The 15356-nt window shown below is 62.7% G+C and overlaps 1 protein-coding gene across 2 annotated transcripts; it reads right to left on the bottom strand.

Moving 5' to 3' along the window:
* Positions 1–247: 247 nt before the first annotated feature.
* TNFAIP2 (TNF alpha induced protein 2) lies at positions 248–13677 on the bottom strand. Of its 2 annotated transcripts, none has more exons than XM_022576018.3 (12): positions 13578–13677; positions 10435–10795; positions 9494–10127; positions 7223–7337; positions 6945–7067; positions 6681–6781; positions 5966–6064; positions 5258–5381; positions 4298–4420; positions 3939–4094; positions 3629–3750; positions 248–2096 (listed from the first exon to the last, which is right to left on the bottom strand). In XM_022576018.3, the coding sequence occupies exons 2-12, from the start codon at positions 10778–10780 to the stop codon at positions 1955–1957; spliced, it is 2085 nt and encodes a 694-aa protein (XP_022431726.1). In that variant the 5' UTR covers positions 10781–10795; positions 13578–13677; the 3' UTR covers positions 248–1954. The 2 variants fall into 2 exon arrangements, with proteins under 2 accessions (XP_022431726.1, XP_022431727.1); XM_022576019.3 differs by having other exon boundaries at positions 248–1963.
* Between the last annotated feature and the right edge of the window lie 1679 nt (positions 13678–15356).

Here is a 15356-nt window from a genome sequence, read left to right as displayed (position 1 = left end):
GGGCTGGATAGGGTCATGACCACCCTTTACAGGTGAGGAAACTGAAGGGCGAAGTGATGGGCCTTGCCCCACAGCAGACCCCCCCAAAACTCACGCTCACAGGTAAGAAGTGGGTAGGAGGCGCTGGGGGGCCAGACTCATTGGGGATTTGACACAGAAACTGGGGGCACAGGGTCTGCCAGACCCCAAGAGGCTGAGAAAGCCACTGATGGCCCATCCTTGCTCCCAAAATAAATCACTCCACAGCCACTTTTGAAATCAGCTTTATATCAAGCTATAAAACTAAGATCATGTTATAAAAAAACACATACAAAAGCAGTACTATCAAAAATAATAATAACATCAAACATGCTAACTCCTACAAATGTACAAAGGCCTTTGTGCACCACTTACACGGGCCAGTTTCCGGCCACAGTACCTGGAAAGAGGGAGCACAAACCCGAGAGCTGGCTGCAAACCCCATCACGGCGTGCCCAGCGGCGCAGGCGAGGTGGAGTTGTGCCTAAGTCTGACTGCTGAGAGCCTCTGGGGTAAGCAGAGGCCGAGGAGGGTAACTGAACCCATGTTTTCCTGGGATAGGACAAGGCACCCCACAGGGCAGGGGATGGGTGGAGGCTGTGGTGGGCAAAATAATACCCCCCTCCAAAGATGCCCACGTCCACATCCCTGGACCTGTGACTACGTCACGGTCCAAGGCAAAGAGGACTTAAGGGGTCAGGTGGAATTCAGGCTGCTAATCAGCTGAACTTAACATCAGAAGAGGATCCTGGATTGTCTGGGTAGGTCAAAGGTCATTGTCTGGGTGGGTCAAAGGTCATCACTGGGGTCCTTAAGGAAGGAAGATGGAGGCAGGAGAGGGGTGCTGAGATGTGAAAAAGAGATCGACCGGCCCTTGCTGGCTTTGGAGATAGAAGCGGGCCACTAGCCAAGAAACAGGGGAGGCCGGCCTCTAAAAACTGGAAAAGGCAAGGAAATGGCCCTCCAGAGCATCCAGACGGAACCAGCCCGGCTGACACCTTGGCTTTAGTCCACTAGACCCATGTCAGCCTTCTGACCTCCACAACCGAAAGAGAGTTCTTGTTTTAAACTACTGAGCTTGTGGAAGTTTGCTGAAGTGGCAACAGGAAACTAATCCAGAGGCCGAGGAGTCAGAGGTCAAGCTTGCCCTGCCCAGACCTCAGCCTGACTTCCGGGGAGGACCTGCGGAGGAACCCCTGGGCCTGTCTCTGTGTGGGGGAAGGCGGAGGCCGAGAAAACCCAGGAGGTCCTTGCCCCTCCTGGACCCATCCTCAGGGGAAGCCCGTGGGGAAGCAGAGAAGGGTCAGGGGCTGAGCTGCAGGGGCCCTGATGCCAGCTCTGCCCCCAGCTTGCCATGTGACCCCACAGGCCCCTTTCCAGGTCCCAGATGAGAGCTCATCTTTCCCTTTTTTCCCTCCAGTTCTGCCCTCCATTCCACGCCCTGGCTGAGCCCAGCTCAGCACAGCCCTGGACCAGAGGAGGCAGAAGGGGTGACGCTCAGGCCGCCACCCAGGAGCTGGGGAGGCGCCAAGACCCAGGCTGAGGAGGGCAATTCGGAGGCAGCCTGTGGAAGGACCCTACAGACAGGCGGTGACCCTGGAGCTCCGTCCCCTGGCCACTCCCCCTCCTGGCCCCTCCTTCAGAGCGTGCAAGATCCACCGTCATCTACAGGGAGCTTCTCATGTGTGGCCTCCTTGGGTCCCCATAGCTCCCCCCACCCCGCCACGGGAGGGGTGAACAAGCCAGGGCCTGTCCAGTTCCCGCGGCCCAGGGACCTGCACCTAGGCCAGGGCTGGTCAGAAGCAGCAGCAGAAGGCAGGACGTCCGTGAGAGGCCGTGTGGGGCTGTGAAGCCGGTGCTGGTCTGAACGGCCCCCGAACGGGGTGGCATCCGCCGCTCGCCATGAGCTCACAAGCAGGTCAGGCCGCGGAAGTAGCTAACCAACCTTTATAAGTGAAAACAGGGACTTAGAGGGCTCGCGCGCCCCCGTGTGGATGTCCAGGATGCTCCGGATGCCCCTGAATTCACTGTTGGACAGGTTCCCCTTGATGGCCAGGATGGCACTCAGGTGGCCTTTGCTGGCAAAGAGAGTATCCTGTCAGTCCAGCCCGCTCACCAACACCCCTGCTCACACCCCCTCCCAGCTCCCCAGACTCCGGGCGGAGCCACAGGGCACTGCAGCCAAGCCCCTGCCCACGAGCAGCAACCCCCCCCACACGCTCCTTTGCCCACTGAGCTCCTGCGGCGCTGGCCACCGTGCGTCTCCAGAGCGCGCGAAGCTCCTGCCCACCTGGGGCCTTTGCACTGGCTGTCCGTCCTGGAGTGCTCTTCCCCATGCTCTTGAGATAACCCGCTTCATCTCACCCTTTAGCTCTCAGCTAAAATGTCAGCTCCCCTGAGAGGCTTTCCCATCTCTAAAGTCAGCACCTCCTGTGGTTCACAACCTTGGTTAAACAATCTTTAAAACTCGCAATTGAACTCCTTTGCCTGATCACCTCATCGTTGCTAACCTTAAACAGACTGTAAGTAACATGAGGGAGAACGAAGACCTTGTCCGTCTTGTACTTCATTGCATCCTGGTGCCTGAAACAGAGCCTAAGGAGACCAGTACCTAGTAGGAGGCCAGTAACTGTTGGTGGAATGGGTGGATGGGTGGATGGATGGATGGATAGATCAGTGGACGAATGGATAGGTGGATAGGTGGATAGATGGATAGGTGGATGGGTGGAAGGGTGGATGGGTGGAAGGGTGGATGGGTGGAAGGGTGGATGAATAGGTGGGTGGATGGGTGGATGGGTCAACGGATGGACAGATGAGTCGATGGGCGGGTCACCAGATGGATGGATAGAAGATGGGGGAGCAGGTGGGTAACTAGGTGCTTGTATGAGTGCGGAGACGGATGGGTGAGTGTGTAAGTGAGGGGATGGGTAGATGAGTAGGTGGACTGGGTCAGCCCGTGGCTGGACTAGGCTACGCTGGGACAGTCCAACTCATATCCCATAACTGGAACAGTCTGACAGCATTAGAGGACCCAGACCATAGAATCAATTTCCCTGACTCACCAGATCCTCAGGCAGCCAGGGGCTAAGCCTCCACTCCGGAACAGGGGTACTAGGACCCAGGGCACAGGTCACGCCCCTGAGGGCCCCTAGGCTGAGTGGTGGACCCCAGCTTCACTACTGACTTGCCATGGCCTCCAGCAGGTCCCTGGTCTCTCTGATCTCTGTTTCCCCTCTGAGGGGCAGTTATCATAAAGGCTAAGAATGTGGGCTGTGGAGCCAGACCCCCTGGCTTTGTCGTCTTAGCTCTACCACTGACTAGCTGTGTTACCCTGGACACGTTCCTTAAGCTCCCCAGGTCTCATCTGTAAATGGGGATGAAGAGTGTCAGCCTCACAGGGTGGCAGTAAGGACTGAGTGAACAGCCACTGTAAAGATCTGGGCATGGTCGCCGGTACACAGCACTCAGCAAAGGGACTGCATCACGGTGGCCGGTATCTGAGCTCTACCCACCCTGGAGGGACTCATTCTGGCTCCACCAGGCCCTGACCACAGTCGGGTACATCAGGGTCATGCTACCTGCCCAGGTCCTCTGGTGCCCCTGTTCTCACCTGAGGTCAGGGTACCAGGTGGCATACGTGGCCACCTCGATCTTGATGGCACTGGGGTCTTGCAGGCGAATAATCTCTGCGAGCGTGGGGAGGGCACGATGCAGCCAGGTTGCCGGGGAGCCCTGCAGGCACAGGCCTGGTTGGAGGGAGGCTGTCCCTGCCCCGGAGGCCACCCAGGGGCCCAGAGAGGCTCAGGTCCGACCTGATTGGGTTTGGAGAGGCCCAGAGGGGCTGTCCTGGCCCGTGAAGAGCTTGGAGCAGGAGGGCAGCCTATGGGAGTGGGAGCTGGGAGGGGCGGGTGGGGGCTTACGTTCTGAGTGCAGAAGCGCTGGATGAGCTCGGCGTCGGCCAGGATGTGCCCCGCCAGCTGCTGCTGCTGCTCTGCCGTCTTGAGGACCAGGCGCCGCTTGCTGAGGCGGACGATGTACTCCTTCACCAGGTGCAGGTGTACAACCTCCATGAGCTCCTGGGTGGGCGAGTGGGCAGGGTCATGTAAGCCAACACACAGGGAACTCACCACCTCCCTCGAGGCTTCGAAGCCAGGGTCCAGGGAGGGGCGGATGCCAGAGCAAAGGAGCGCGTCCGTATGTGTGCGCGTGTGTGTGCGCGCATGTCCAGACCACCCCCTCCCCCCCACCGGCTCCTGCCACCAGCTCAGCACCCCCTTACCTCCCGGAAACAGTCCTGCAGTTCAGAGAACTCAGGCAGCCTCTCACCCACCACGGAGATAATTTCCTCCAGGGTCTGCGCGGGGGCCGCCCAGCGGGTCCGTGTGAACCTCTTGAACAGCGGCTGTGAAAGGAACGAAGTAGTATGTCTGGCCACGCCCTGCAGAGGAAGGGCCAGCCGCAGAAACATGCACACACAGACACACACGGACACACGGGGCCCAGGACAGGGGCCGGGGACGTTAAGGACTCCCAGGGAAGCCAGGGAGCGCTCGGGCCCTGCTCACAGGCAGGGACTGGAGGCGTGGTCTGCACACCCTTCTCACAGGCCGACCAGCTGCCATCTGCCTGCCCTGAGGCCTTTTCCACTGGCCGCCCTCCTTAAATAAATAAATTCCTGCATAAACAAAGCCTTGTGCTTGGCTGGGCCTGTGAGGAGCCAGCCAAGTCATCCAGGGTCACCGCCTGGTCACCCACAGCTGCTGGGCACTGAGGCCAGGGCGGGTTCCCATGGAGGGCAGGCAGGGAGTCCCTCCTCCTCGTTTCCTGGGACCCCTGCCTCATTCTCTGCTAAAGGCGCTAAAGGGTTTCTGTGGATTTCTTGGCCCACAGCAGACGTGATGACGGCTGCCAAAGGCTCTGAGCATCACAGCTGGGAGTTAGGCACGGGGACAGGGCCTGGGCAGGAGGGTCTGGGGCGTCTAAGCGGGGGACGGGCACTGAAGCTTCCCGTCTGCACCCGAGGGCCCTGGGCGGCCCTCTGAGGCCAAGCCCCGGGGCTGAAGCGTTGGGAGTGAGGTCAAGGGCCCGCCATGGCCCCCTCACCTGGCCTCACACCACGCCTTCCACGTGCCAGCTCTTCGCTTCTGCCACCCTCCCTGCCCAGTCTCCTCCCAGGCCCTCCCCGCCCTCCCCCAGCACTGGGCTCAGCATGTGGCACACGGCGGGAGGCTCCGGCTACCTTCAGGACCCCAAACAGGCTCTGGAGCAGGGTATCAACGCCATGACTCTTGAGCTCATCCAGGGGGCTCAGCAGAGGGCTCGGGAGGTCCTGTGGTGTCTGGCACTTCTGGTCCACGAACATCCTGGAAGGACATGGGAGGCAGGGAGATCACACCAGTCCTGCCCAGAGAGCCAGTTAGCCTGAGGCTAATCTTCCTGAACCATTCCTCTAGAACCCTCCCTGGCTCCCCATTCCCCATGGGAGCAAGTCCACGTCATCCCACCCATGCTGCCGAGGCAAGGCCCAGCCTTCCCACTCCCAGCACACACGTAACACCGCATCCTCTTCTAACTGAGGGCCTCTCCACAGCACCTCACTTTGCTCATCTGCTTAATGGACGTGATCACTGTACCTACCTAATAGGGTTGTCATAAGGATAAAATAAAATAAAGTAAATCAGTTGCGCGAGTGCTTGACCCACCAGCACTAGATAAACGTTCACTGCTGCTGCTGCCGCTGCCGCGCCACAGGCCCTGGCATTTCCTTACGGACCTGCTCGTTTTAATTCAACATCTCTGCTGAAGCTGCCCCTCCCCCCCTCCCCCATCCCGGGCACCTCCCAGCCGCCTCCCAGTTACCCTCTCTCTCTCTCTCTCTCTCTCTCTCTCTCACAGGCAGGCAGCCTCAGTGATGCCGGCTCCCACAAACCCCACCCAGTGCCCTCACCGGAAGGAGAGGCAGTTGTTGATGTTGGCGATGACATTGGCCCTGTAATTTCTCAGCTGTTTGCTCCTCTCCAGAAATTCATCAAAGGCACGCTGGTAGCTGGTGAAACCGAAAGGGAACATGCGGGACCAGCACAAACACCGGGACAGGAGCAGCCTCCCTGGGTTTACATATGGGCTCCCCACAGCACAGGGAGGGGCCCCTAGCCCCGAAGCATCCTGTAACTGGCTTCACGTGCTCAGGCCAGTGAGGCCAGGGCCCCTGCAGAGCTCCTGAAGAGGATGTCCACCCCGCTCTGCTGCCTCCCTCCTTCCCCCAGGCCCCCTCTAGAGCTGGAAGACTGGAGGCCTGGGCCATGCAGGGGTCCTCAGAGGAGGGGGAGGGAGCTAGCCAAGAGAACCGTGAGGGTGCAGACTGGAGCGTCCCCGGATGCGGAGGCCAGTGTCTCAGTCCCTCACGGGGCATCTTCTTTGCAGCTGGGGGCTGCTCTGCTGGGAGCTTTGCCGAAAGCAGGTGGTCAGATTACCTGAGGCTCTCAGCACCCAGGTGGGTGGTACAGGGGGATGAGGACGCCTGCTCAGAATGACAGACCCCCGAGGAGCAGGGAGGGGCACTGATCTAGCTTGGATCCCCACCTGGGGCACGAGGACGGGGCGGGGCGCTGAGAGGGGTGGCCGCAGGGACCCTTCCTGCGTGCGCACAGGCCGTCACCCACCTCTTGAGGAACGCAGCCAGCTCCACCAGCAGCATGTGTTTCATCCGCGCGCCCAGGTCAAGGGTGATGCTCTCGGCCTTGGCCTGGCCCTGGGAGATGATCTGCAGGGGTGAGGTGAACTGAGCAGGGGCCCACCCGGTCTAGGGCTGGGGCTGGGGCGGGTGTGGGGGTCGGTAAGACATGGAAAAGAGGGACTGTGCTCAGGGGCGAGCGTGTGTTTGCACGCAAGGATGTGCGCTCGTGCACGAGGGGCAGCCGTGCTACCTGGATGACGTCAATGGCCAGCTCACTGTGGCAGCGGCCGTCCAGCCTCTGCGGAGCCACATCCTGGGTCCAGCGCTGTGACTCCAGCTCCAGGGCACGGGCCATCAGCTCCTTCACGCTGGCCTTGGGGGAGGAGGGGCTGGTCAGGGGAGCGCGAAGCCCACGTGGATGTGCCTGTCAGGCTCCCTGCCACGTCCTGTCTGCCCCGGCCGCCCCTCCGCTTCCTTCCCGCCCCTCCTTTGCCCCGGCCCTGGCGCTGGCGCTGGCGCTGGACTCACCACCTGATTGGAGAGGAACGTGGCCTCCAGCAGCCGGATCTGCTTGGGGGACAGGAGGCTCCCAAGCCTGACTCCTTGCAGCTCGCCTGCCAGCTTGGGGCTGTTGATGATGTCACTGTGGGCAGAGGGGGCTGGCATGAGGAAAGCTCACGCCACCCCTCCAGCAAGAGCCCTCCTCCTCGGCCTCAGCCTCTGGCAGGCCCAGAGCTCAACTGCCTGCCTCCACCGAACCCCATCCCTGCTTCCCCACCTCATGTGGTGGGTCCTGCACCTGCTCAGCCTGATCCAGGCCCCAAACCCTGGAACCGTCGTGCCTCCTTTACTCTCACCCGCATCTGCTTCTGCTCCAAAATACTGCCCCGAGACTGATGAGCCGCGAGCTACGGCTAGAGGCACCCCCCTGACCAGCCACCGCCCTCTCTCGCCTGGCTCACTGCAGGACCCCCCTCCCTGCCTCCCCGCTTCTGCCCTCACCTCCAACAATCCCTCCTCCACCCAACAGGCAGTACCACCTCTCAGGTCTGATTTCCCGGCTCTAAGGGCTCCCCGCTCTCACAGACAGGATACAGCTCCTTACCCTCTGCCTCCTTCTCACCCATCCCCCACCACACTCCAGCCCTGCTGGCCTTGGGCACCCACTAGCCCTGTGCCCTCTTCCCCCCGCCCCCCCAGCCGGGTCTGCTGCCCCCAGAGGTGGGCCAGTCCAAGCAGGAAGGGCTGTTCCCGCACCACACTGAACTGCTCTGAGGAGGCAGATCCACCCATCCCTGTGGCACCTCTGTTGGGTCCCAGAGCCCCCCTGGGGACTGCCCAGCCCTGGCACTTCCTCAGGGACCTTGGTCTGCCTGGAGGCTCAAGAATGGCCCTCTCTGCCCCTCCCCCAGCCTGGATGCGCTGTGTCCCTTTGCTCCCCGCACTTCTGGCCACACAGGCCTCCACGGAGCCACCCTGGACTCCCCCCCTCGGGGCTCCATGCCCGGCTGGCCTCAGTTTCCTGCTGCAGTGACCCCAGTGGGTCCCAGGCTAAAAGCCCCTGGGGTCACTGGGACAGGAAGGCTGAGGGTGAGAAGTGTGAGTGCCTGGCATTTCTTGGTGAGTCAGGACAAGCAAGAAGGAACAGGTTCAGAGCCGCCCTGACTCTCCCGCAACCCCTGCCCTGTGCCAACTTCCCTATGCCCTGCCGACTCCTCACCCACCACTCCCCAACCGGCCCTTCCTCCGGCCCCCGTGAGGCTGACCCACCAGTACCAACCGAGACCACTGGCCACCCAGATGTGTTCCCGAGATGCTCGGACATTGCTCACACGGGCTACACCTCCAGGCTTCCTGTGGGCTTTACACTAGGTGCCGGGGCCAGTCCCTATAGGAGCCCCTGGCCTCTCGTGCCCTGGTCATTTCCACGCTGCAGTATAAGTCTCTCCCCACCCAGCTTGTGTGAACGACCAGAGGTCTGGGGAAATGAGGGGATGCCTGAGGCGGTACCCGGCTGGTAACCAGGTATCCTTCACCGGCAGAGCAAGTCTTCCAAACTGAGGGGCTCCAGGCCTCGGGGGCCAGAGCCCAGCTCTGTGCGGCCTCACTGAATGACCCTGCACAATGGGGATCTTTCCAACAGGCCCAGCGGCCCCACCCTGCCCCTGCTCCCTGTCCTGCCTGGGAGTGCCCCCAGGGGCCTGCTGGATAATCCAAACACTGACGAGCTCCACACAGCTCCCAGAATGCTTCACAGCTCAGCCTCAGGCCCTGGAAGATGACTCCCTTTGCCGGGAACACCACCCTCCCTCTTACTGACCTGTCCTCCTCTTTCCTCCCCTGCCTGACTGCCTGGCTTCTATTAGACTGTGAACTGCCCCAGAGCAGCAAACTCCTGTGGCAGGTAGAAGTCTGCGCCATCTCTTCTGAGCTGGCTTCCTGGGCTGACCCAGGCGAGGTCAGGGCCCCCTCCTCTGGGCTCCCCTGCCACACCCCTTCCTGCTCTGGATGGGCGCTACTTCATGTCCTCCCCAGACTGGGAACTCATGAATGAATGATGAAGTCCCTGCCATTCTCTGTGCCTCAGTTTCCCCAACTGTGGAATGGGGCCGAGGCCCAAGAGACTAAGGACTCCAAGTGCAAAGCAGACCCAGCCCAGGCCCTGCCCCCTTGAGTCCAAGCCCATCTGTGCTTCTCCCACCTGGAACTCCCTGCACGCGGTGACAGCCCCTGCAGAGCGGCCTCCCTGCCCCTGGGGCCCCGCCCAGCACCGGGGCGCCCGGCTGCCCAGCCGCTCACTTGGGGTAGAGGTTCTGCACCCAGACCAGCAGCACATAGGTGTCGCGTTCGCTCAGCTCGAACTGCGCCAAGTCCGCCAGCTGCGCCGCGAAGTGCTCGTGGTAGCTCTCGGCGTAGGCCGCCACCACGGCGAACTCGGCGGGGAACAGCGGCTTCAGCCGCTCCACCACGGCCTCCAGGTCCTCCTTCATGGTGCGGCCCATGTGCAGGAAGGCGCGCTCGGCCTCCGTGCGGCCCTCGGCAGCCGCGGCCGGCCGCTGGCCCAGGCGCTCCTCGGCCGCCTGCGCCACGCCGCGCCGCCACAGCTGCAGCCAGCGCCGGGGCCGTGTGGCCGCCAGTGCCGAGGGCCTGGGCCCCGCCGCCGCCGCCGCGCGGTCCTCGCGCTCCTGCTCGGCCAGCACGGCCAGCGCCTGGCGCAGCCGCTCCGGCGCCACCTCCAGCGGCCGGCGCAGCAGGCCGAGCACCTGGTCGCGCAGCAGCACGTACAGCGCCTCCACCTTGCTCTGGCGCCGCAGCAGCTCCTCCTCGTTCATGCCGCCCGCCGCCGTCGCCGCCTGCAGCTCCCGCTCCAGCGCCAGCAGCGGCCCCGCCGCCTCCAGCCGCCCGTGCTCCAGGTCGGCCTTGAGCTCCTCCACTGTGGCCAGGACCCGACGTTAGCGCGGCCCGGGGCCCCGAAACCCACCAGTCACCTCCCGTGGGCCGAGACCTCAAAAGGTGAGGTGAGGCGCCGGAAGGGGCGAGTCGACGTCCCAGACAGGACCGAGGACCCCTCCGCTCGCTCCCTGCCCCTGAGATCAGGGCGCGCAGGGGAACCTGGCAACGGAGACACCTCCGCGCCCACCTTCCCTGCCCTCTCTGTCCTGGGTGAGTGGGGCGCCCACTCCAGTGAGCCCCGATCCTGCCCAGACCCTGCCCGGCTGGGACCTGGGGCCCCTGCCTACCTGTGGGCAGCCGGCCAGCCGGCCCGGACTGGGACTCAGAGTCGCCCTCTGTCTCTGCTGAGCTGGGCTGACTCTTCTTCTTCCTCCCTTTGGTGAAGACGCTAAACATGTTGGCCAGGCCTTTCGACTTCTTCTTCTTCTTCTTCGCAGCCTCTTCTTCATCCCTATCTGGGGCTTCGTCGGCCTCCAGGGGTGGCACCAGGTCCTCGGAGGAGGCCTCCGACATGGAGGCTTCTGACTCTGCCTCCGAGGTGAAGGGCAACTTCTGGGGGCTTCGGGGCAAGTCAAGGGCCCCTGGCGCAGGCTGCTGGCCCGTAAAGCCTTGTAAGGTCATCGTCTTCAGCATCACGCCGGCTCAGGCCTGCGGGTTGGCAAGGCGAGGGAATGAAAGGCTCAGCGGTCACCAGGGGATGGGCCTGGCTCCCGGCTCCCCGATCCAGGTACACAGCCAGGTTGATGTGTTTTCACCCGTATGACCACCAGGCTCTGGCCTTCTCCTGGCCCAGATGGGCACCAACAACTCAACTCTCTCCCCAGACACCAGTTCCTCAGGACCCACCGCCCCTCTGAGAACTGCCGAGGCAGGGAGGAAGCTGGGGTTGGGAGGCATATTCCAGACAGAAGGGGCCTTCACTTCGTTTTGGCAAGTCCTTCCTTGACAGCCCACCCTCTGGGCAGGGAGAAGGGACTGCAGTGCATGAGAACCACCCGGATTCCACGAGACCCCAGGGGAGCAGGCAGACCACGGGCCGCCGTCCCACGGCGCCGAGCGAGAACCGAGGTCCAGAAAAGTCACAGAGCACCAGAGGCTGGGGCCGAGGCGGGAATCCAGCCCCAGCCCCGTCCTCCATTTTGCCTGTTCTTGTCTTGACTCGTGCAGCTTTGGGGTCACAGAGGAACGCTCTGAGCAGAAACACGGCTGCTCCGGCTGGGACCACAAGGTAGGCAGGGCCTGACCCCTATATGACCTTGGGGCTCAAGTCTACAGAAACCATAGTGCCCCCTCAAACTTCAGGGGGTCTTTCCCATGTCCATAGGGACAAGGGGCCCAATGAGGCACAGGGCTGTCTGAGGTCACACGGCAACTGGCAACTGGGACTGGAAACCCAAGCTTCCCAGCTCCACAAATGGGGTGACATCATCGTCACAAAAGCTTCCACTTTCTGGGCGCTTCCTGAGTGCCCATCCCATCACTTCCGCACTCCCTTCCAGAAGGCGTGTTATTTTCCTCATCTCACACAGCTAGCTCAGAAGGGCTTAAAATGTCCCAATGGTCAACAGCCTGGGCTTGGAACTCAGATCACCTGGCTCCGGGCACCCCTGCCTCGTGGCCCCCAACACCTCGCGAGCCGCATTCAGAGGGGCAGCACCCTCCCCAGCGCCTTGACCATTGTGAAAGCCAGGCCAGGACTGGTGGAGGGGAACATGGCTGACCCCAAAGGAGGGAGCGGGGCAGGGCTGGGCCTCCCTGGTAACTGGGGTGATCCATAACCACAGTGCCTGCCCCACCACCGGAGAGTAAACACACCAAGTCATGACTCATACAGACAGTGACTTCAGTTCGCCCCTGCAACGGCCCTGCAAGGCAGATGGGGTGATCCAATCATCCAGAGAGAGAAATTGAGGCGGCAGGAGGCGGGGTGGGATTAGGCCTGCAGACTTTCTACAACCCCTACTGCCTCCCCATCGGCCCAGCCTCCTCTCGCATCCGCCCGGGGACTCGTCCCAAACCCCCGGGCTTGACCAGAGCCACTCAGTGGCCAGGAAGCCGGGGTTTCTCACACTCCCACTGGCTTCAGCAGGTGCCTGGGCAGAGTCCTACCCTGCTGGATCTCCGTTGCGTCCCCTGTGCCATTTGGCCTGAGAGTTCCACTCCAGAACCAAGCAGGGAGTACTCTGGGGAGCCCCAAAGCCAGGGTCCCCAGGTGCAAGGCCACTGGGTATTTCTGCCCTGCAGAGCCCTTGCCTCAGCTTCCCTCCTAATCCATCCCATTTTCATGCCAGGCACCCACAGGAGCTGGTCTGGCTGGCTGGCTGGGGCTGCTCAGCGCCACCCTGGGCCCCCAGGCCCCACCTCTGCCCCCCGCTGGCGTGAGGGTGAGGGCCATCTGACCCGCTGTGCTCCCACCGGCCTCACCTCTGTCCTCACTGCCCCCCACCTCCTCCATCCCCACACGTGCTAGGCTCTACCCAGCCTCCAGACCTGGCTCCTGCAGGTCCCCGCATGGCATCGCTGCCTCCTCGCCTCTGTGGCACAAACTCTCCTCACCCTTCAGGGTCCTGCAGCAGCCCCCTTGGCCCACATCCCAGGCCTTGACTCTGAGGCAGCTGGTGCAATAGAAAGAGAACAACTGTGGGCTTAGCTGTACCACCCACTAGGGTGTGGACCAGACTTCACCCTTCCTTCATAGGCCTTAGTCTCCCCATCTGGGAAATGGGGATGAGGACCCCACCTCACAGTACTGCTGAAAGGATGTGAGGAAACCACTCAGACACATGCTGGCACCTAGCCAGGCCTCAGTAAGGGTCTGCGTCATGTGTCCCAGTGTCTGTCAGGCTAACCCTGGCGCCCGGATACAGCAGAAGAGGGCAGGAGAGGGATCCTTTAAGGCCAGGCTCGCGGCTGGGCACACTGAGACAGGAAGGGGAGTGCTCCGAGTCATACCCTGTGGCCACAGCCTGTGGCCCAACAGTGGCACCCCTCAGGTCCTCCCAGCTCCCCCAGCTTCTCCTCAGGCACACACACCCTCACTCTCCTTTCCGGGTCAGGGCTGAGGTCCACCCAAGCCTCCCTGGTCCCTGTGCCTAGCTCCTCCGTGCCTATAGGTCCCGCTTCCTACCGCAAAAGGGACACCCGGCGCCTTTCCCCACAGCCTCTCCCTGATGCTTTTTGCGGGACACAGTCCTCCGCTGGGAGCATCTAAGCCGGACCCTCTGCACCCTGACGCAGCAGCTCAGCTTGGGGGCCTCAGTTTCCCTAGAAGAGGGGCTGCCAGAGACCTGGGCTCCGTCCCGCCCCCTTGGTCCCCTCCGTCGCGCCGGCCGCTCCCTCGTGGGATGGGGCCGGAGACTCGGGGTCGGGGCGGCCGGACAGCCGCGCGGAGAGGTTGGGGACGGACGCACCGCGGGCGGAGGTCACTTACTGTGTCCGGGCCGGGCCGCCGCTGTCTGGGCTGAGCCGGGCGCCGCCTGAAATAGACGCAGACTCCGCCCCCGCTGGGCCCGCTCGCCCCGCCCGCCGCCTCCGCGGAAAACCCGCGGGCGAAGGCCAAAGCACAGCGTGGCGGGGGCTGCCTGTGTCCCCGTGTCCGGTGTCGCGCGCCGCCCCCAGGCGGTGCTGGGCCTGCTTAGCAGGGGAGCGGGGGAAAGGGTCACGACCTCCCACCAGCCCGGACGGGATGACTGGGCTGGCCAAGCGTCGCCAGGCTGTGTCGGGCGCGGGACCGGCACCCGAGGCGGACGGAGTGGGTCTGGCGCTGACCCGTTGTCCGACGACGGCTTCCGATTGGCTGGCTGGGAGGGGCCCCCGCGCTCAGGACCACTTTCGCGCGTCACAGATCCAGCACCCACCCCAGCTCAGCCCAACTGTGGGGAGTCCCCTTCCCCCCGCGGGGTGCTGGGGACAGTCCCACCTGACTCCCTCGGAGGTTAGCCGCGCGGAGAATCACCCCGTCTGGAGAGAGTGTTCCCCCTCTGGGTATCACTGTGGCCGCAGAGAGCCATGGGAGGGGGCCTTCATGGAGGAGCCTCCCTAAGGGATCGGGGGTTGGTCAGCCATGGACAAAGCACCTACGCTGGTGCCTTGCATACGCTGTCACCATCGAGTCCTGCTTAAAACGGAGAAATGGCTCACAAAAGGGAGTGACTTGGCTTCCCTGGTGGCGCAGTGGTTGAGAGTCCGCCTGCCGATGCAGGGGACACGGGTTCGTGCCCCGGTCCGGGAAGATCCCACATGCCGCGGAGCGGCTGGGCCCGTGAGCCATGGCCGCTGAGCCCGCGCGTCCGGAGCCTGTGCTCCGCAACGGGAGAGGCCACAACAGTGAGAGGCCCGCGTGCCGGGTGGGGGCCGGGGGGGGGGGAAGTGAGTGACTTGCTCGAGGGCACACAGGCAGTAAATGGTGGTCGGTGGTCGGAACCCACACGCAGGCCTGTAGGACTCCCACTGAAACACTTTCCCTTCCTGGGACCGGCGCTGGGCCAGGACAGGCTCCTAAAGGCACCAGATGGGGACCCCGACAGCTCAGGCTTGAGTCTCACTCAGCCCAGCTTTGTCCGCACTCAGCGTGGCCTTGAGCAGGTCACATCCCTTTCTGGGCCTCCGTTTCCCTGTCTAAGCCCTGTTTTTCTGTCAAAGGGCCGGAGGGCTGCTGGTGAAGAGTACCTCTTCTCCGTTTCACATCTTAGGAATTCCTGCCCTCTGGAAAGGACCCTGTGGCTCAGGAATTTCCCGCCTGGGCACCAGCTTCCTTTTTGCTTCTTAATAGAGCCTCTGCTCCTCCCTCCCTTTTGTTTGCCACCCCTCCCCCTCCCCACTGGTTCCCTGCTCCCCCTGGGAACTGGGCACATATCTCTGCAGGCTGGGAGGCCTGGCCAAGTGGGCAAGGCAGGGGGGAGATGGGGGTGCCCTTTGGAACTGAGAACTTCCTCTTCCTCCTTAGGAATGGTGGCGAAGGGTCAGTTTTGGGCTTGGACATCGATCCTGTCCCTCGGGGGGTGAGGGGTGGGAAGGGGGGGCTGCAGTAAGAAGGGCTCCACCCCTTCTCTCCCTGTAGCCGCAGGGGTGACATTTTTCAGATCTGAACCAAATGGTCACAGTGCCCCTTGACAGGGAGGGTCATTCCAGCTGCTCCCAGTGCATAGATGGGGAGACTAAAGGCCAGAACCCCTCTCCCCGCAAGTTCATCCAGCCAGACAGGGTGACA

Source organism: Delphinapterus leucas, chromosome 2 (genome assembly GCF_059928025.1).
Source record: "Delphinapterus leucas isolate spDelLeu-1000000601 "Yukka" chromosome 2, BTC_Dleu_Yukka2, whole genome shotgun sequence".
NCBI classification, from domain to species: domain Eukaryota; kingdom Metazoa; phylum Chordata; class Mammalia; order Artiodactyla; family Monodontidae; genus Delphinapterus; species Delphinapterus leucas.
Note: the sequence above shows the minus strand (reverse complement) of the source record. Positions and strands in the feature narration are given on the sequence as shown.

Excerpts from the sequence above, each read along its gene's own strand:
- TNFAIP2 (XM_022576018.3), bottom strand. The coding sequence starts at position 10,780 with ATGCTGAAGACGATGACCTTACAAGGCTTTACGGGCCAGCAGCCTGCG. Across the intron at positions 10,128-10,434 it reads GGCTGGCCGGCTGCCCACAG|TGGAGGAGCTCAAGGCCGAC; the intron begins GTAGGCAGGGGC and ends TCCTGGCCACAG. Across the intron at positions 7,068-7,222 it reads CGTTCCTCTCCAATCAGGTG|GCCAGCGTGAAGGAGCTGAT; the intron begins GTGAGTCCAGCG and ends TCCTCCCCCAAG.